At 36.7% G+C, this 22,229-nt stretch overlaps 1 protein-coding gene across 1 annotated transcript in view; it reads left to right on the forward strand.

The window, feature by feature from the left end:
* RAB18 (RAB18, member RAS oncogene family) overlaps positions 1–14,797 on the forward strand; it is a 36,223-nt gene extending 21,426 nt beyond the window's left edge. The window contains exons 3-7 of the mRNA XM_042945194.1: positions 2,991–3,052; positions 7,581–7,653; positions 8,872–8,990; positions 9,063–9,129; positions 13,084–14,797. Coding sequence (XP_042801128.1) covers positions 2,991–3,052; positions 7,581–7,653; positions 8,872–8,990; positions 9,063–9,129; positions 13,084–13,259 — 497 coding nt within the window. The 3' untranslated portion in view covers positions 13,260–14,797. The remainder of the gene's footprint in view (positions 1–2,990; positions 3,053–7,580; positions 7,654–8,871; positions 8,991–9,062; positions 9,130–13,083) is intronic.
* Positions 14,798–22,229: the final 7,432 nt, after the last annotated feature.

The following is a 22,229-nucleotide window of genomic DNA, read 5'->3' on the forward strand; positions in this document are numbered from 1 at the left end:
AGCCGAAGTTGGCCGCTTAACCGACTGAGCCACCCAGGCGCCCCATAACTCTTTGATTTTCTTAACTAATTGGAGCAGTCTTTGGTTTTTCTTTAAGAAGCCCCTTGCAAGCACAGCTGAGTTTATGTTAATACTGTGACTTCTGGAAAGCCTTTAAGTGTGGAGGCTGGTTGCCTGGAGAGGGAGTTGGGATTTTCAGTCCTACTGTGTTCTTCCCTACCTGAGGGGAGGGGAGAGGGGACTGGAGATTTTATTGTCACTGAAGAGCAATACTGATTTAATCAATCATGCCTAAATAATAAAGCCTTCCTAAAAATGCTAATGAGAATTTTGTTTTGGCAAACACATGGGAGTTCTGGGAAGATGGCACACTTAGAGAGGGCATGGGAGCTTTGTGCTACTCCCCCTTATTTTGCCTTACTCATCTCTCCATCTCTTCCATGTGGGTTATATCCTTTTATAATAAAACGACAGTCTAGTAACTAAACTGTTTTCCTGAGTTCTGTGAGCCACAGATTAATCCAATCAAGGGAGGGGATTATGGGATTGTGGGAACCTTTGATTTATAGCCAGATAGTTGGAAGCACAGGTAACAACCTGGATTTGGGATGGCATCTGAAATGGAAGCAGCAGGCTTATAGGACTTAAAAGACTTATAAGGACTTATAGTTAGCCCTTACCCTGTGGGATCTGATGCTATCAGACTGAATTGAATTGTAGGACATTGATGTCCCTGCAGAGTCAGAGAATTACTTGTAGGAAAAACCCTCACAATATCTGGTCACAGACATGTTCATTGTTGTAATAGAGTAGAGGAGAAACACAAGAGTGTTTTTTGCCTAGACATTCTGCTTTTGGTATCAGCTTTTTGTCATCCACATGAGGAAGTTGAAAAGATAGTTTAATCAAATCTAGTAAGAAGCTGGCAAAATCAAATTTATTAAAAAGATTCTCACTATGGCCACCAGTAAAAGCAAATGAAGAGCCACTTGTAAAACAGAACCACCAGACTTGGTGAAGAAGCAAGCAGTTTGAGCATATGAAAGCTAAAGAGCTCAGTATCTGAGTATGAGATTCCGCAGAGGAACCAAGGAAGGATGAAATGGGGACTTGAAGGGTCTGGGTCCAGATGAGGTACCCTTTCAGGCTACCTGTGTGGGCATTGTTTCCTAAGGATGTTATCTGTGACTTTCACATTTAATATCTCAGAAAAGTAACTTTGAGACTGTTATTAACACATAAATTATACATATGATAGAGACTGTCATTAGATTGTCAGTTAACATGAAAAACAGGAAACTGTAAAAGAGAAAGAGGAGATTGGGAAAGGGAAAGTAAACAAACATTCTGCAACAGCGAGTTTCTTTTCTTGGGTAGATTAATTAGCCAGTAGCTAGCAAAAAGGCCAGTCTGCCCTTGGACATGTTGTCTGGAGTAATTAGGGGAGAAAAACGTTCTTTATTCTCTGAAAAACTGTGAGAATTTAGCTGTAGAATATATATGACAGGTTGTCTCTCTGTAATGTCTACCAGTGGCCTTAATTTATTTTAGTACCTGCACCAAGTCAGAGCCATTTCCCTCATTTGAGTTTTCTCAGGTTTTGTTTTTAAAGCAATATGAATAAAATGGAAATAATTTTATATATTTTTTCATAAATGGCATAGTATAATACTTCTTTATCTAGAAACACGGTGAATACAAGATTTTTTAATATGAGATTTTTTGTTTGTTTAACTGCAAAGAAACTTCACACTTCGGTTTTTCCTTGGGCTGTAATTGTCACTGTCCTTTAATTGCCCATGATTCTAGGTTTGGCTTTATCAGCAACTTTATCACCCGAGCCCAAAACACCAAACTTCTTTTTTTTTTTTTTTAATCTTTGGTATACAGAAAGAGCTGGTGTAATGCATATTTTGAAGTGTATTTTTATTATCTAATTTGTGTTTGTAGTGGATCACCAGAAATCATCCAGGAATTACTAATATGTCTCCATATTGGTGACAGGTATTCTAGGAAGTAGTATATGAGTGAGGGTGCTGTTCATCTTAGTTGTGCTGTTCTGAATTAATTGTGACAAGCTAATACGATCTTTTGAAAATTTCTTTCCAAGCTTCTTGAGCTAATGCTTTCCCTCTGGCCAGTGGGGTAGACTGCACGTTAATTTTGATACTCTTTAAAGACATGTGGGCAGTTACTGTTCATTTAAGCCAGATGGCATGTGTCAACTCCTTTTCCTGGAAAGGGGGAGGGTTTGGGGGGGCGGCTGCTGTGGTAAAACCTTATGTGTCTTTTTATGGAGCTCTTCTCTTTACATAAGTTAGTACTTACAGAAGATTTTCATAGCACTTTGAGTACTCCTCTTTGACTTAGGAAGTTTCTTAGCAGATTGGGCCCAGATGTTTTTGTGTGTAAACTCTCCTTTTGCAGTTATGCAGTAGCAAGTGATCATCGATAAAGTCATATAGAACGAATACTGGTTTTTCGGATAAAAACAAAACAAAGAATTCATAAGACAAGGAATAGGGGACTTTTTATTATATTTTTACCAAGATGCCTACAGTCAGAATCTGAGTTAGGGGATTGGCTCTTGATAATGCAGTGTAGATGCTTTTGGAGCCCCTTAGAAAATTGCCCTGATCCAGAATCAGCCCAGTAGTCTTCTCTACATTAGTACCGTGGATTCCAGGACTTGGCTTTTAATGTGCATTGTTAATCACCATACTGCATTGAATTTTATTTTTTCATTAAACTTTTAATTTTTTTCAAGCAAGTACAAATAGGTGAGTGTTTGAATTCTGCAAGCATTTAGCATTTGGTTTTCATTTATCCTGATTAAATCCTAAGCTGCTGAACTTGAGTGATACTTTTTTTTAAATTTTCACATCCATAACTCTAAGAATTAGAATTTTCAGCTTTCTGGTTTTCTTGGTAGTTGATTTTAAAAGTATTATTTTACTGAGATTCTTACTAGTATTTTCATTTTTTTCAAGGTGTTGACTTTAAGGTGAAAACAATTTCAGTGGATGGAAATAAGGCCAAACTTGCAATTTGGGTAAGAGTTTTATTTATTTATTTTTTTTTAAATTTTTTTTTTTGGGTAAGAGTTTTAAAAATGTATTTAATATAAGTATTCAAATTCTACTTTTTAAAGAAGCAGAAATTGATGTGTGTAGAGTTCTAGAGGTAAATGAACAATTGATATTAAATATCTTTTGGGAAATTTGATATTGATTAAGGGATAAACAATAAATAGTATGGCTTATAATCGGATATGAGATAGATACTTGTTTTACTTAAATTTTTAAAGTATATAATCCCTTAACATTTAAAAGCAGAATAAAGTATAGAAAAATCATCTTGTCTGCCAGAGAGAATTATTGTTATTGAATCTGTTTCTTTAAAGTTTTAAGAAGACAATATAGACTCAGCTAACACTGAGGCAATTATTTGGGAGAAAGGGATGAAGTGATACTTAGGAAAAAATAATTTTTTCATGTTTGTTAGTATAAATATTTATAAAAACTGAGCTTGCCAACTTTGGATTTATTTTTTAATACTGATTCCCAGTCTTTCTTTACTTACTGGCTTCTTTTTATCTGCCCTTGAATCCAAACATTCTGATACATCTTGCTTTCCTAACTAGACCTTTTCGTGGTAGTGCTGACCGAATAAAGTAGCATTAACTGTCAAAAACATCCAAGATGCTCAGTGTCTATGTCTGTCTGCCTGTCTTTTCCCTCCTCCTATCCACCTACTATCTACCTATGTATGTATTTACCTACCTACCTATTTCTATCTAAATGATTGCTAATACATATTTAATATACTAAATATATTATACATATAATTTATAAAAATATACTCTTTTGTGTATCTGATTCCCACATATACTCTAATTAAATATAGAAACCATTTTTATTACATGTGATAATATTAGAACTGGTCAGCAGTCATCACATGAGATGTACTTCAGCATGGTGATTAAATAGTAAATGGACATCAACTACAGATCGAAACAACAAATTTTCATGCATTGTATCATCTGATTCATCTTCCTGGCATTCTCTGAATGGCATATTATTTCTAACACAAGTTTTATCCTAAATAACAACTAACTGTGTGTATCTCATGTTTTCTTGTTAATTTTTTTCTAACATACAGTTCTTTACACGATTGGTAGCCTATTTGCCCCTCTCCCTGAAATATAATTATGATATCAATCAGAATAGTAATGTCTAACAGAAAACAATTTGGCATATATTGGACTAGGCCATAGTGAAATATATTGAACAGTTTAATTAAAAATGCTGGCTTCAGGGCTCCTGGGTGGCTCAGTCAGTTGGGCGTCTGATTTGGCTTGGTCATGATCTCGCCGTTCATGGGTTCAAGGCCGCGAGGGGCTCTGCGCTGACAGCTCGGAGCCTGGAGCCTGCTTTGGATTCTGTGTCTCCCTCTCTCTCTGCCCCTCCCCCACTCATGCTCTGTCACTCTCTGTCAAAAATAAATAAACATTAAAAAAATTAAAAAAAAAAAGAATGCTGGCTTCTTACTGTTCAGAAAAAATATGCTACAAATATTTTTTTCCAGTTTGTCATTTACCTTCAAATCTTGTTTAGGATGAGTGTGTGGGGGCGGTGTGGGTGATGAGGGGAGAGATGTTCTTGCCAGACCAAGGTGTTAGTACTTATATGGTCAGACCAGTTATTTTTCTTCATGAATCTGGGTGTCGTGTCGTATTTAGGAAGGCCTTCTCACTCATTAAAAGAAATACATGAATCCATTGTTTGCTCTAATTCTTCCGTGGTTTTATTTATATGCATAAAATCAGTTCCCCTCCCATTTGGATGGCCCTCCCAGGATCAGTCAAATAGAAAAATCAAGTATAGCCCTGTCCTCATTGCTCCTGAAAGTGCTGCACACACATCATGGCCTACTTGGCACCTCTGATGCTATTTTTCTTTATATCCTGCTCTCGCTGCCACTCCCATATTCTAATACTTTGCCTTTCCAGATCCTCCCTAACCCTTTATCCATTTCTATCTTTAATAATCTCTCCTCTCACATCAGAGAAGAAAACCACAGATAATAAGGTCTGCTTTTCTTATCTTACAGAGATGTCATTACAGTTATTGCAGATTCCTGTCTTGAAAACAAACACAAGCAAAAATCTTAACTTTTGACTATTTAAACATATACATTTTGTAGTTATTATAACTCCTGATCCCATACTATGGCACAGGGGTTTTGCCCAAATTATCATACCTACTTAAACATCTTTATAAGTGAATCTAAAAAAATTAAGACTCTAAACAGCTGGACTAACTTAAATATTTGTGTATTAAGTTGTGCAGTATTTTAACATCAAAACTTTTTTTTTTTTTTTTTTTGCTCTGGGATTTTATTTTAACTAGAATTGCAGTTGTGATTTTTATGTTGTGTTTCATCAAGGCAGTTATTGAACTTGATCTCAGTGAGGACCAAGGGGGCAAAATTCATAGTCAAATGCTTTCTGCTAGTTCTGGAAATTAATTTATTGCAGCATGCATACGGTTTCATTATGCAAACAGAATTTTTCTCTTATAACAAAAAGTCTTGAGACTAAAATATTTCTTGCATGGTCCTTGCCCTAGCCTATGTCAGATTATCCAAATTATAACCTGCTTTAGATAGCAAGTGCACTTCACTTTAATTTAATCTTTGTGTTATAATTTTTTGTTATGTATTATTATTATTTTTATTATTTGTTAACTTGTTTATATTATTGTTTTTGAGAAGTTGACTCAGTCTGCAGATTGAATAATTTTAAATATCAGAGACGTTTTGTAAGAAACTTTGGAGGAAAGGGAGTTTTTGTAAAGAGAGATCATTTTTATCTCAAATTTATCTGTTTAGAAAGTTTAATTTTGTTATCTTTTTCACTTCAACATGGCAGGGTCAGGGGCAGTTTCTGTAGTGGTAAGAATCTGGAAGTGAGGACAGTGTACGTTTACGGAAGCTCATCTGGAGGAAGGGAAGAGTAATGGAAATGTAAAGTGGTTTACTTTGAAAGTTATTTTCATCTTAAGTTTCTCTTCTGGGGCTAAAATTACTCATACACTCTCTAGCTATTGCTCTTGTCTTAAAGCAGTCTGCATTTTGACCAGGCAAAGAAAGTAAGTAATTGCTGGTGCCTGTCATTGCTGGTTTAAAATTCCTCTCCAATCTTATAAACCTCTTAGAGGTTATTAACATGTTTTATATCTGAAGGAGCTTCTGCTTGCCCCATAGCTAAGCTCCAATTTACAGCCATGGGAGTGGCAGCTAAGGTGATGTTTAATATATGTCTTCACTTTTCTTCAGGTTATTTTATATTAGCAGACTGGAAACTTTTTCTTAAAGGCCAGATAGTAAATATTTAGTCTAATCCTAAAGCAGGCATGTGGCAATGCGCAAGCAAATGGGCCTGGCTGTGTTCCAGTAAAACTTTATTTAATAAACAGGTGGTGGGCTGAGGGAGCTATTTGTCAACTGCTGTTTTGAAAAATCTTAGGTACCTTGAAGCCACAGTCAAAGGTGGTAGAAAAAAGACGGAAGGAACCAGGCCCAGAAGTACAGACTTGTTAGTTTTTTGGTTTTTTTTCTTTCAACAAAAGTTGAGCAACAATCCTGTGGCAAGAATTGCTCTAGGCATGGGGGTTAAACTGGTGATTAAGCAGACGAGGTCTCCTTCCTCATGAAACTTAAACTTCCTAGCTAGTGTACATCTTGTTTATCACCCCTGAGATGTGTCAGAAACATGTGATAACAAGTGGTTTGGTTTTATACATTTTCCTAAAAGAAGATAAATAGAAAACACTTGAAAAGTCCAACCTAAAAATTGCTTACCTAAAATAAGACACTCCTGTAATTCTCTTTTAATTGATTCTATGTTAGAATCACTTGGGAAGATTTTAAAAACTTCAGTCTTACTTTAGACCAATTAAATCGGAACCATTGGGGATTGGACCCAGGCATCAGTATTTTTGACTTCCCAGGAAATTTCATTGTGCATCTCGAGTGGAGAGAACCATGGCTTTCAATGAAATGTGTTTCATGCATGATAAAAATCTTTTTTTTTTTTAATTTTTAATGTTTTTATTTTTGAGAGAGAGAGAGAGAGAGAGAGAGAGAGAGAGAGAGAGACAGTGTGAGTGGGGGAGGGGCAGAGAGAAAGGGAGACACAGAATCTGAAGCAGGCTCCAGGCTCTGAGCTGTCGACACAGAGCCTGGCATGGGACTTGAACTCACAGACCATGAGATCATGACCTGAGCTGAAGTCAGATGTTTAACCGACTGAGTCACACATGCCCCTCATGTGTGATAAAAATCTTTAAAAAGAACCTCTTTCCTTAGATGCATTTTTTTCTAAAGATGAGTCAGTATTTATTAGTTTTATTATATGTAACAATTGTCAGTAAGAGAATACATCTTTAAATTTCAAGTTTTACATGAGCTTGTGAATAGATATTATTTTTAATAATGCTGTTTGACTTTCTACTCTTAATACATTGAAGATCTATTATATTTTGTTTTATTTAATAATGACTGATTGTCACTTTTAGGATACTGCTGGTCAAGAGAGGTTCAGAACATTAACTCCCAGCTATTACAGAGGTGCACAAGGTGTTATATTAGGTAAGGTTTTACTTTAAGATACTATTGTTGTTTTATTATTGCAGTTTCTGATTTTCCTTGTCTGTGAGGGTCAGCAAGTTTTTATTTTTCTTCAGGTTCGGGGTACCTTTATGTAACTTGAAGTCATATTAGCTTCATTTAATATTAATGAATATTTAAACTTTCAGAATTTTTTTTCAGTCCTTTGTCTAGCAATTAAAAAATAAAGATCAGACTATTTGGTTTTAAAGCACATTTTGGTGTGGACATAATTGAGGATTAATCCACATGTAATTGGCCTGTCTTAAGAGTGTCACCAGAAACTGATCTTCAGTCTGCATTGTATTGACATATGCTGTAGTTTATAAAAGAAGATGGCTAGTTTCTTGGTGGAGTCTGTTTTATTAGTCCTAAAAAATATCACAAATCACTTAACACTGTTGATTCATAATCACACAGAATTTTTAAAAAGTCTTAAAAAGTACTTGTTATTGATAATCCTGGGAAACTTTTTAAAATAAATATTGATCACTTTTAGGGAGAACATAGCTTGTGAGGTTTTGGTTTTATTTTGTTTTATTTTGTTTTATTTTGTTTTATTTTATTTTATTTTATTTTATTTTATTTTATTTTATTTGGTTAATTTAACAGCAACTCTTATTTTGGTTCAGCATCTTTAAGTTTAGAAGATACTTTAAATTAATAAGCTCTTTATATATTGTAATGCAGTGTGATGTAAAATGAAAGTGATAACAGGGAAACAATCAGGATCCTATCTACTAACTTTAGAAATTTTTTCAAAATTGCAAATTCTGTTCCTTGTGATAAATAAATTAACAGGGTCATAGATGTTTAAAGTCCTCTAAAATGTTTTGGTATTTTGCCACAGATTTGAATCTAAAATGCTTTTTGTTTTTTGGATAAACATCTTCTATTGTTATGAATGGGAACAGCTGTTGTTTTGCTGAAATTAATTTTCAGTTACAGCACAGGATACAATTTCATTTCTCTCAGTGTGTGTTAATAAAATCGAAGTGTGTGTATGTAAATGTATTATTGTTGTTTAATACACTTGTTTCTTCCATCTGAGTTAGTTGCTACTATCTGATGGTTAAGAATTGAAGACTTAAAAACAGACTTGCTTATATAATAACATTGCTCTTAGTCACATATCAGAAATGTAATGTCATTGCTTCTTATTTTAAATGCTTATTTAATGAGTGAGCCTTTTTATTTCAGTTTATGATGTCACAAGAAGAGACACCTTTGTTAAATTGGATAATTGGTTGAATGAATTGGAAACTTACTGCACGAGAAATGACATAGTAAACATGCTAGTTGGAAATAAAATTGATAAGGTAAGAAGTCAGACAGTTGGCATTTTGACTATATTTTAGTAGTTTGTCTTAATCTTTGCATTTATATTTTAGGAAAATCGTGAAGTCGATAGAAATGAAGGCCTAAAATTTGCCCGAAAGCATTCCATGTTATTTATAGGTAGGTGTATGAACATTTATCCTTTCATTATTAATGAGGAATTTTAAAATGAAGTTTCTGCTACATTTTTTCTCTTTATGACTGTAAAATGTATGTACTTAGTTCAGCATTTTCTTGTGCTATAAAATCGTAACTACAGAGCCAGTTTCTTTTTTCCTTCTGTATAAAAGATAGGATCACATTATGTAAAGTCATGTAGGACACAGGTCAGTTGTCTCTGGGTATAATGGCATTCGGTAAAGCCAGGTGCCCAGTGCCGTGGTTGTACCTTGCTGGTGCTTGTGTTGGTGGCAGTGGCACCACCTGGAAATTTGTTAGAAATGCTTCATTTCAAGTCCAGCCCAGCTTTTCTGTATCAGAGACTGCATTTTAACAAGATCTTCATGTGATTTGTATGCACATTAATATTTGAGAAGCTTGGTAGAATGGGGGCTGACAAACTATAGCATGGGCCAACTCTGGCCCCACCATTTGTATTGGAACACAGCCATACCTACCCAGTTATCTACATGCTGTCTTTCGCTGCGTTCATGCTTCAAGGCAGAGTTTAATAGTTACAACAGAAACCATATGGCATTCAAAGCCTAAAATATTTACAACAAAAAGTTTGTTGACCGCCTGTCTGGAAAAGTGGACTGGCTATATCACTGTGGAGGTTTTAACATTTTAGGTTTCCTGGGCCTTGTCACATGTCTGGAACTGGGCCTGGAAGATGTTTATAGACACCCTAGTTGATTCTGTGTGAAGGCAGCTTTAAGAATTACTGATGTAGATATTCCACTGTGTTAGAACCTTTTAGGAATTAGGAAATGGAAATGAAGAACATCGTATATAGATAGAAGCAGGGTGGTATAAATGGAAGGTAATGGGGAAATTTAGAAAGGAATTGAATACTACCTCTTCTGCTTACTTGCTGGGTGTCCTTCATTTTGATATATTAGTTCAATAAACATTTATTGAACGCATATATAACGACCAAAATGGACAAACTCCCTGCCCTCATGAAGCTTACATTCTAGTAGAGGAAATAGACTTAAATAAGTAAGCAGCACTATGATGGAAATAAAACATTCTAAGGGGAGGAAGTATGATGGGGGTAGGAGGAAATTAGGGAAAGTTAAACTTTGAGATCGTCCCATTTGAGCAAGAATCCATCATATGAAGACCTAGAGGGAGAACATCTCAGGCTGAGACAATAGCACATATTTCCTGAGGTAGGAACCAGTTTAGGTGTGTAAGGGGCAGGAAGAAAGCTTGTGGGCTGAAGGAATGGTATATGTTGGGGGAAAGGATGGTGGTGAAGGGAGATGAGATAGAGGTCATTTGGGCATCATAGGATATGGTGTGGAAGTGGATTTTATTCCAAGTGTGAAAAGCAGGGGAGTAGTGCTGTGATCTGATATTCTTTAAAAAGGCTTGTTTGTATAGAAAATGTTCCATGAGGAGCAGAAGCAAGAGGCTCATCATTCTCTTACAATGGCCCAGATGAATAATGCTGTTGACTTTGAATATGGGAGCGGTTGTGGGTCGTGGAAAGTTGGCAGATCCAGGGGATATTTTGATGGTAAAGGTGGTAGGCTGTGTAGATAGATTGGGTCTGGAGGGTAAGGAAAGAGAGCCATGAAGGATAACGTCGAGTCTTTGGCATGAGCAGATAGGTGGATTGTGCTGCCGTTAACCATGTGTGAAAGACTGAGATAAGAATAGGTTTGGGAAAGTGAGTAGGGAATCAAGAAATGACCTGTAAGAATGACTTGTTTTTCAGATAACTAGTGGACATGCTGGTCATTGGAATTTAGCTGGTGTTTAAAGTCATGGAACTGGAGTGCCTGGGTGGCTGAGTTGGTTGAGCATCCGACTCTTTTGTTTATTTATACTTATTTATTTATTTATATATTTTTTAAACGTTTATTTATTTTTGATAGAGACAGAGCACAAGTGGGGGAGGGGCAGAGAGAGGAGACACAGAATCCAAAGCAGGCTCCAGGCTCCGAGCTGTCAGCGCAGAGCCCTACGCGGGGCTCGAACTCACAAACCGCGAGATCATGACCTGAGCCTAAGTCAGATGCTTAACTGACTGAGCCACCCAGGCACCCCAAGCATCCGACTCTTGAATTCAGCTCAGGTTATGATCTCACAGTTCGTGAGTTTGAGCCCTGCGTTGGGCTCCGCCTGCTTGGGAATTCTCTCTCCCTTTCTCTCTGCCCCTCCCCTGCTTGTGCGCTCTCTCCCTCTCTCTCTCAAAATAAATGAATAAACTTAAAAACTTAAAAAATAATAAAGTCATGGGATTGTAGTGATCACAGGAAGAACTGGATAGAAAACGGCTGAAAATTGAAGCCTGGGGTACTCCCAGCAGTTAGAGGTCAGCAGAAAGAGGAAGTGTCAGCAAACAGGTTGTGAATGATGTAACCTTGAGAGGAGGAGTGTTCAGCATCCTGAAAGTCAAAAGCAGACAAAGTATTTAGTACAGGAAGAAAGTGATCAGGTGTATCAACTGCAGCAAGATGTCAAATAAGATAAGGTATTCGATCTGATAAGATAGAGTGTTGGTATTTTTTAAAAGTTTCAATGGAGTGGTGAGAACAAAAGCCTACATAGAGTACAGTTGACCCTTGAACATTGTGGGGTTAGGGATGCCGACCCTCCCACACCGTTGAAACTCTGCATATAACTTTTGACTCCCCCTGAAGTGAACTGCTAATAGCCTGCTGTTGACCTGAATGAAGCCTTCCTGATCGACAGTCAGTTAACATGTAGTTTGTTATGTGTATTACACACTATGATCTTAAAATAAAGTAAGCTAGAGAAAAGAAAATGTTGCTAAGAAAATCGTAAGGGAAAACACCTTTACAGTACTATACTGTATTTATAAAACAAAATCCATGTACAGGTGGAGCTGCACAGCTCAAACTTGTGTTGTTCAAGGGTTGACTGTAGTTTGAAAAAAATTGTGAGGTAAGAAAGTGGTAACAGCTTATGTAGGTAACTCCGGATGACGATTTTGCTTTGAAATAGAGTAGAGAAACTGGGTGGCTACCGGAAGGCTTTGTGGGCTGCAGGGCAGGGTGGCTGGTTGCTTGGTCGGTAGTAAGATGGACAGTAATTTTGGTAGGCTTTTAGGCTGACTGATGTGATCCAGTAGTGGGGGTACATGATTTTTCATTGAATGAGAAAGGATGGGATCCCATCCCATCTAGAGCTAGAAAGGGGGTTGCTCCTAGATGGCAGCACAGCATTTCATCCAGTGTAACAAGACTGAAGGTAGAGCCCAAGGCTGCAAATGCAAGCAGGCTCGTTCGTCCCTTAGTGGGATGATCAGTAGCTCCTGTCAGGTTGTTTTTATTTTTCTCAACATAAAGTTATGTGATGAGCTGAAATAGAAGAGTTTTATGATGAAGGAATAAGAGAGTCCTCTCAGACAGTAAAAAAAAAAGGTAATTACTAGGGAAAGGTAGGCTAAGGGAGCAGGGCTAACTGTGCACATGAGTTTCATGGGCATAAATGTCAAAGGAGACTGGCGTCCATGGTTGTATGTCATTTATTCAACCGCCAATAGCTGCTTGGTTGCAGGCACAGAACAACCAGATGGTTCAACTTGGAGACTAAGTTTCCTTATTCTGAAATGGGAATAATCTCTGCTTTGGGGCTGATTTTAAGAGCTAACTGAAAAATTAAGGAGGAACTTTGGCATCATATATGAGTAGGGTTTTACAATGTACAATTCTGTCACAAAATTTTGGCCTTATATACTACTGTTGTTATGGATAGAATTTAAATAGCTCAACTTTGAGAGTTGGTAAATTCATGAATATTAAACCCGTGGGGAGAAATTGCTCATGACTTGTCTTTTTATATATTGTCGGCTGATATTATGCCATAATAATTTCCCAGAAAAACATAGGAATATGACCAGAAAAGAATATACTATGACATTTTTTTCTCGGATTTCAGAGGCAAGTGCAAAAACCTGTGATGGTGTACAGTGTGCCTTTGAGGAACTTGTTGAAAAGATCATTCAGACGCCTGGACTGTGGGAAAGTGAGAACCAGAATAAAGGAGTCAAACTGATACACAGGGAAGAAGGCCCTGGAGGCGGAGCCTGTGGTGGTTACTGTTCTATGTTATAAACTCTGGGAAACTCCCATCTCTTGCATATTTGATCAGATAGTGACATCTTTCTGTATATAAACTCTTTAACTGCTATTTTAGGGACCTTGCAGTTTGCACATATTTGTTTTGTATCATGGCAGTAAATATTTGCAAGAAATCCCACTCATCGGCTTTCCCAGGTAAAATGTTATGGTAAGCATGCACAGTTTGCAGTCTACAGTTTTTTATGTAACATAAAATAGGTGTACTTTTATAAGTACATTTGATATTATGATTTACATTTATCATGTGATAAAAAAAATCCACCTATTTAGTATATGTTGATACAAGGTCTACTTTTGGTCTCCTCTTTGCATAAATACTCCTCTGTCAATTACTGAATTAATTGGTATGTAGAACTCCTAGAACTACTAGGAGACATTCAGGTATCATCAAACCTGGCAAATTTCCTTTCAGGAATAACAAAGAGCATGATTCCACAGCTTTTGTAGGATGTTTGCAGACAGATTCTCTTTTAGTACTAAGCAAAATTCTCTTTAGAGGATGCAATCCAGGCCAATTTATAATTAAATCTCTGTTTGTTCTGATGATGCTTCTGAAATAGCATTGATATGTTTGGTCTTACTTTTACATTTTCTTCAATGAGTAGCTCAGTTGCTTAACTGGAGTTTTAATTCTGTGATATGTACATTGGATTCTGACTCTTTGTGCATCATTTTTAGTTATGTGGTGTTTGGCAAAATGGCAATAAGGTTTTCCCCCATTTTGGTTTCAGAAGGATGAGGATAGTGTGTTTATGTAACTCATGTAGTACTTAACCACTTTTAAAACCAACACCTTTTTCCATAAACGTTGATGGTGTTTGTCCAGGTACCTCAATTGTAGCTCGTGTAATGTTTATGAACATCTGTATCTTACGACTCCCCTAAATGGCTAGTTGATTCAAAAACGTATTTCTGTGTGTTGAGGGTTGGGAAAAAAAGAACACTAAATGACCATTTGAGAAAGACATATTGCTTCCAGATTTTGATGTGTGTGGGAAAATACTGTTGCAATGAAAATCTTGGTAATTTACTGTAACAAGTAGCCAATAGTTTATCAAAACCAACTTGTCCAGACTAATAAATCTTTTCCACAGTATACAGTTTTCTAACCTCTTGCTATTATACATTGCATATTTTTTTTCACTCGTATGTTATTTAACTTACATTGATATCTGCTGTTTATGCCCCTGAATAAGTTATTTGTCCTTTCAGGCAGGTTACCATGATACCCCCTCAGTAAGATTTCTGATACTAATTTCTGGGTACAAATACTAATTGTATAGAGTTGCAGGTGATACTTTTTGGGGGTCACTTTTGCAATACTCGTGATAGTGGATTTACTTCAAGTTGGGTTCTAAAATGTACATCTTCACATAAGAGAATCTTACATTCTACTTGGTTCACACTTCTTAGACTACATTACATGTGATTAAAGGTTTTATACGTTATATATGTATTTACTAAATATAAAATATTTACTCCTTTACTGTTGGAGAAAGGTAGCTAACACATACTTATGATTTGTTTGTGTCACATTACAGCTGTAGATTTGTGTATTTATGTAGTGTTTGTATTGACAAGACATTTATTTCTTTGTGCTTTTTGCTCTTTGAGCTATATAATAATCTTTTTGTGTATTGGATTGTCCTGTTGATTTGGTCAAAATTTGGATACATATGAGTCACTTACTTTTAAACACTAATTTTGTTTGATAGAATTATATTGTAACCTTTTGTAGTTTTTGAAATAAATATAGCCTGCTTTCCCTAGATGCATTTGCGAAGGAAGTATTCTACATCTCTCTGTTACTTTCATTGGCTGAGGAACATCTGAATGTAGTCTGACTCAGATTCTATTCTGTCATATGGCTTTCACTTTACTATTTTGTTGCAAGCTTATTGTTTCATAGTGGAGGCTTTCTTTTTCTTTTTTTCCAGTGTTTTATTTATTTTGAGAGTGAGCGAGTGGGGAGGGGCATAGAGAGAGAGAGGGAGAGGGAGAAAAAAAGAATCCTAAGCAGCCTCTGTGCTGTCAGTGCAGAGTCGGATGCAGGGCTTGATCTCAGGAGCTGTGAGATCATGAGCTGAAACCGAGAGTCAAATGCTTAACTGACTGAGCCACCTAGGCGCCCCAGTGGTGGAGATTTTCTAAGTGAAGTAGTTATAGCATCTAAAATTGGCCACTTAAATAGCTGAGGATTTTGTCAGTTCTTCATTTTCACATCATTGGAAGTAGTTTAGAAGTACCTTTTGCAGATGGTGCAAATTAGAACAGTTGGAATACAGTGTTTGGGATTCTAGGAGTGCTGACACAGATCTAAGCAAATAAATAAATATTTAATTTATGTTTAGAGTAATAGTTAACATTTACTGAAAGCTTCCTTGGTGCAAAGTGCTGTTCTTAGTGCTGGATTAATTCCTTAAGCCTCACAGCAACCTTAAGAGATTGGTTGGTACACCTGTTATGCCCATTTTAAAAATGAGGATAGTGAAACCTAGATATGTTAGGTAACTCCCCAAAGATCACATAGCTTAATCAGTGATGGAGCTGGATTCCAGTGAAGGCGTTTTTTATATGTCTATACTCCTAACCACTGTTCCTTTTGTGTGGCTGTTTACTAGCTTTTTGTTTTAACACAACATGGTAAAAGGAGTTCCCCTATTTTTTAAAAATCATTCTTTTGTTATTTACTTTAGAAAATCTGAACTACTTCTATTAAGTAAATTCCATTGGTATAAACTAACCAGGTAAGTCATTTGACCTAAAAGTTAAGGTAGGAGAGTGGGTAGTCTTTTAGTTCTTTGGCCTTCTCAGGATTGAATGAAAATCCCTGGTTTAGGAAAGATACAAAGGCAGGGGACATGTGGGACCTTAACTTTTTAATTGGCCCTGAGAAATGAAATTAAATCTGGGAACAGTCTTTTGCTCAAAATTGAAATCTGGGGCGGCGGGGGGTGTTTTCATTTCGAGTACTTAGTTGCCATATCTGCAGATTCACACTTGGTGTTGACTTTCTAGTTGAATGCAGTGGCATTGAACTTGATTTTGATTCATTGTACTTTTCATACTCAAGAAGTATATGTGATTCTGCACAAGTGTGGGACTGGCCCCGTAGCTCATAAAAGAATCCTTATATCATTACTTTTTCTATCTGTGAGATGGCACAGACCTACCTCATATCCATGATATCCTTAAAGATGTTTTTTAATGTTTTTTATTTATTTTGAATGAGAGAGTGAGGGAGCATGAGTGGGGGAGGGACAAAGGGGGGCGGGGGATAGAGAGGATCCCAAGCGCTTTGTGCTGTCAGTGCAGAGCCCAACACGGGGCTTGATCTCATAAATCATGAGATCATGATCTGAGCCAAAATCAAGAGTGTCGGATGCTTACCCATAACTGAGCCATCCAGGTACCCCCCCACCCACCGCCCGCCCAACATAGTATCTTTAAACACAGTTTACTGTATAGTTTTTCTGATTTTCAAGTAAACTGGTATATTCCTCTAGGTCCTTTCATTTGTAGGTCTTCTCAGTATTCAAATATTATGCTTCTGTATCTTGGGTTCCATTTCACTAGTCATACTTTGGAAGTTTTTTGATAAAAGCATTTAATGTTTCCAGAAGACATTCTAGTTCTGACCCCAGCCACACCTTGGGTTATTAACTAGAGATTCCATCCTGGGTTTTGTCTAAGAATGTTGAAAGAAGTGAATAAGAAGAAGTAGGCTAAATCAAGGCTTGGAGCTAAGGAATATAAATACAGATTTACCCAGATCTCTTTTTTCCCGTCCAAATGGGAACATCTCTTCGGAGGGGGAAAAAAGGAGTCAACTTCTGTTATGGGGCTCTAAATTTTCCTATTGTTATTAGCTTTCTGTTTCATATTTAAGAATCGGTGTTGTTTCTGGTTGTGGTATAAAGTTTGGGTGCCTCTTAGAGCTGTTTTGTTACACACACATTTCCAGTTGTGTGAGCACCTATTGTCAGTCCTGCCCTCCCACACCTCTCTCACACACAAACGGTACTTTTTTTTTTATTATTAGCCTGATAAGCAACAGATTATTTAATTTTATTTGTATTTTTTTGACTACTAGTGAGATTGGGCACTTTTAGTATTTTATTGGATATTTGTATTTTCTTTAATTCCTTGCTCATGTATGCCAATCCAGCATTCGCTTCCATGTCTTCTTTGGATAACCAACTTCCTCCCATCATGCATGTGGTTTAGACGGGATTGTCACACCCCCAGCTCCAGCTAGAGTTGACCTGGTTATCTTTAACCAGTGCTACTAACTCTCCCTTTTCCCCCACCCCCCAAAATAAATGGTTCAGGGATAGTCACCTGACCCAGCTCAGGCTACTTAGATAAAAGATATTTGCTGAGGCTTCCTTAGGACCTGCTGAAAGAAGATACCTTCTTGGAGATAGTGCGGTGCAAAGACTCATGTTTTGAACTTGCTGCAGCTAATTTTTTCTACTACAAAAGAGTCAGCCTCAGGGCTGTACCAAAAAAATGAGAGGGAGTCTAAGTTGGAGCCCTGATGCAATTTGGAACCTCTGGATCAAGTTGGACCTGAAATCAGATTTGCTTCTGGACTTTTTACTTATGTGAGCAATAAATTCCTTTTGTGTTTTAAGCCAATTTGAGTCGGATTTTCTTTTTTCTTGGAACCAAATGTATGCCACATGAGTGTATGTGTTCTTATTAGTAGGGGCTTTTTGTACACTGAGTTCAATATGTTGATATTTATTTGCATAGAGAAGAAAGAAGTAAAACTATCACTTAAAGAACCATTACTCTTAAATAACTTAGTGAGGTTACTTTCTCATGTATTTCTTTATAGATATAGACATATAAATGAGTTACATTCATACATGTGATTTTAAGGACTTCTTTGTTTCTAAGGTCTCCTGTGTTTTGATTTAGTTTCCTCTGTCACATGGATACTCACATGAATACTTACGTCTCTCCCCCCTGAGGGAATCAGTGTTACCCGGCATGTATATACCCTTTTTGCATTTCTCCATGCCTCTGAGCTCTCCTCCAATGCAAAAATACGTATATACATTGTCACACAAAAATGGTATCATCTGAGTATTTCCTTTCTTACCTAACCGTACATTGTGAAAATCACTTCAAACCAATTTATATGCATCTAACCTCTATTTTAGTGATTGTGCAATGTTACTGTTCCGTGGTATGGATTACCACTATTTAACCACTCCCGTAGAAATGGGCGTTTATATAGTTTCCATTTTTTGCCCTTGCAGATGGTACTGCAATAAATATCCTATCCACAGATTTTGTTGTTTCTGTGGGATATGTATCTAAGAGTTGGATCCATGGGTCAAACAAAAATGTGTATTTTTTAGGTTTGATGTATTTTACAGATGCCTTTCCAAAAATTTGTAACAATGAACGTTTCTACTAGCATTTCCCAGCATCAGCAGGAAGTGTTCTCAAGTTTTAATTTTTATTACTTTGTATTTGCAAGGTGTAACTTATTTTAGTTTGCATCTCTGTACAGCATTTTCTCATGTGTGTGGGCCATTTGTAGTTGGCCTTCTTTTGAAAGGACTATTCATATTCTTTGCCAGTTTTTCTGTTCAGTTTTTGTGGTCTTATCTGATAGCAGCTCTTTGTATTGTACAGATTTTAACCCATATGTGTATGTTTTAAACATTTTTTCTGACCTATGTTTTTTCACTTTGATGATGGTATGATTTTTCTTACAAGTTATTTTTTTATATTTTGTACCTTCTGGGTTCCCCAACTTTCAGGTTGTACATGATGTCTCCTTAGCGTCTTCTGAGATTGTTTTGTTTTGAACTATTAAAAACTTGGAATTATTTTTGCTTATGACTCAAAATAGGGAGCCATCTTACTCCATAAGGATAGCTGGTGTGCCTACACTACACATTAAATTTTATTTTCCCTACTGAGCTGAATTACCACTTTTGTCCTAGATGAAATTCCTGTAAGGAATCTACTTTGGCCTTCTGTTTTGGGGGTCTCTTAACCTTGGAAAGTTACATATTTCAGTGTAATTGGTTTTCTTTAATCCTATGTATATCATTTTATACTTTAAAAAACATTCTTAGAAGGACTCTGCAGGTTTCATCCCACTGTCTCAGGGGCCTGAGTTTTGATGTTAGTGGCTCTATTAATGTGTTTTTGGCTGTAAAGCAAGTCCTTTCTCACTCTTTTTCAATTTGATTTCACATATGAGTCTTAAACATCACTTTATCCTTTGCCCATTTTTTTTTTGTGGATCTTTTTTTTTAATAAAGTTTTTTTCTAAAATGTGATATGGATACTAATCCTTTGCCATTAATATGTATTGCTGAAGTCTTTTCCCAATTAATGGTTTCTCTTTTGAATTTGTTTGAAATGTTGTATAACTAAAACATTTTAAGCCAAAAATTTAGTCATTTTTATCATTTTTTTAAAACTGGGAATCTAACTGGAATCACATATTTCTATATTAATGGTGAGAAAACTGATTAATGGTAAGACTTGCCATTAGGAAACATGAGATATCTCTCTGCCTATTCAGGTTTTTTACTGTTTTAAAATTCTACAGTTTTCATTGCATATGTCCTGAACCTTAAAAGTTATTCTCAGGATTTTTTTTCCCCCATTAGTGTGAATAGAATTGGTTTTCTTATTTCAGAATCTATGTAGTTGCTTTTTCTGTCTGTCCAGGTGCCTAATCAGTTTGATGCTTTGGTTTAAACTAGTTTCTTTGATTTCTTAGGTAAAGTAACAAAAATGTAATTTATTTTAAAATATATATTTATTTAGAAGAAATTGCAGGCACCTTGCTTTATTTTGATGTTTTGAATGTGTGCCCTGACAAACTGTTTAGAGGAAACCTCCCATTTCACACCAGTTCTTAAGGCCTGCACACTTCAGCCTTCTGTAGAGGCCACTCATGCGTAGCTCCTTGGCCAGTAGCACCCAGATCTCCCAACTGTCCCCAAGCCATAGCTCTTGGATTTCCCATGGGCCAAGCTCTCCCTGGGATCCACCAGTTTCTGACTTTTTTCTAATGTGCTAATAGTGAGACTGGGGTATTGTTTCTGTTGCTGATAACTTCATGTGTCGTGAGATTCATAAAATTGGGAAGATTGTATCTTATTTCTCCATGCTGAAATACTTAATTTTAAAAAGGGAAATTGCCTGTTCAGTGTAGGTTTCCTAGAAGTCAGTATGGCATAATGGTTAAGAATGTGGCCATTTGACATCAGAGTAGTCTCTTATTCCAGCTTATAGCTGTTACGATCTTGGGCCAGTTAGTCTTTTTGGGTCTCAGTTTCTTCATATTGAAAATGGGATAATAGTCTCCACAGCTTCGTAGGGTTGTGAGCATTAAATGAGCTAGGGAATATAGAGCTTGGCATTGTGTGCTTCAAGCAGTGTTAGCTGTTACTCATAGCATATTCCGGTTACTAGCTGCCTCGGTTTTTCTGTTGTTCTTAATCAATTTTTATAACTCACAGAAAACAATACTTTTTTTTGAGATTTAAATTTTTTTCTGAAACAAAACAGGACATACTCATTTAAAAATTATTTTTCTCGGGGCGCCTGGGTGGCTCAGTCGGTTAAGTGTCTGACTTCGGCTCAGGTCATGATCTCACAGTCCGTGAGTTTGAGCCCCGTGTCGGGCTCTGTGCTGACAGCTCGGAGCCTGGAGCCTGCTTCGGATTCTGTGTCTCCCTCTCTCTTTGACCCTCCCCTGCTCATGCTCTGTCTCTCTCTGTCTCAAAAATAAATAAACTGTGAAAATTTTTTTTTTAAAAATTATTTTTCTAGGGGCGCCTGGGTGGCTCAGTTGGTTAAGTGTCCAACTTCGGCTCAGGTCATGATATCACAGTTCGTGGGTTTGAGCCCCGCATCAGGCTCTGTGCTGAACTCTTGCTCAGAGCCTGGAGCCTGCTTCAGATTCTGTGTCTCCTTCTCTCTCTGCCCCTCCTCCACTTGCACTCTGTCTCACTCTTTCAAAAATAAATAAAAAATTATTTTTCTAGAGTTATAGTTTCTCATTCTGTGTGTGTATATGTGTTTTCCTTTTTTCTTTTAAAAGCATTTTGTCTCTGCGGTCTTTTAAACAGGCAAACAGTAGTCTAGAACAGTGAGCTGGAAATAAATGATATAATGATTTCTAGGTGGATAAATTTCTACCTAGGTAGATTTCTAGGTAGATAAATGCAGCTAAGGGGCCTGTTGAGAATACTTATGAGTTCCTTTTATTGCGAAGGCCTAGATAGTGACAGCAGGCCTCACCTCAGGCCTCACAACATCCTATGTGTCTTGGCACTCTCGTCTACACACACCACAGGCGCTCCGAGCATTCACCTTGCTGTGTCAGGAAATAGCGTAGGCTTCTGCCACAAGACATATGTTCTTTTTAGATTCATGTTCCTTTAGCCATATTTTCTTCACTAGGAATTTTAAGCTAGTTAAATATTTCCACATGTCACACTCATACCACCTATTTTAGGTTAAACACAGCCGACATCTAAGTTTTCTGTAAAGCAACGCTAGCCTTGTAGTACTAGATAGATGTACATTTATAAACTGGTCCATTTACACTTACCTCTCACACAGCTCACTTTATATTAATAGAAATATGATTAAATCACTCTTACAAAATGATTTGAGTTCCAATACCAGTAGAACTACTAATCACAAACCTGCTAAAGAATATAAAGCTTCATTTACATTCTTTGTGTCCTTAGGTGTTATTTCACTATAGATATATAATCAAGTGTTCAGATTACTTGAATACTTTATGGTTTTGTTATCTATTTGATAGAAGTTCCTTTGTTCCTATTTATATTCAATTTTATGGCTTTTTTTCATCTGTGTTTAATGTAAGGGCTTACGTTTTTCATTCCTTTTAATTTATTTGATTTTTTCCCATTCCTATTGATTCCATCC

Source organism: Panthera leo, chromosome B4 (genome assembly GCF_018350215.1).
Source record: "Panthera leo isolate Ple1 chromosome B4, P.leo_Ple1_pat1.1, whole genome shotgun sequence".
Taxonomy (NCBI): Eukaryota; Metazoa; Chordata; class Mammalia; order Carnivora; family Felidae; genus Panthera; species Panthera leo.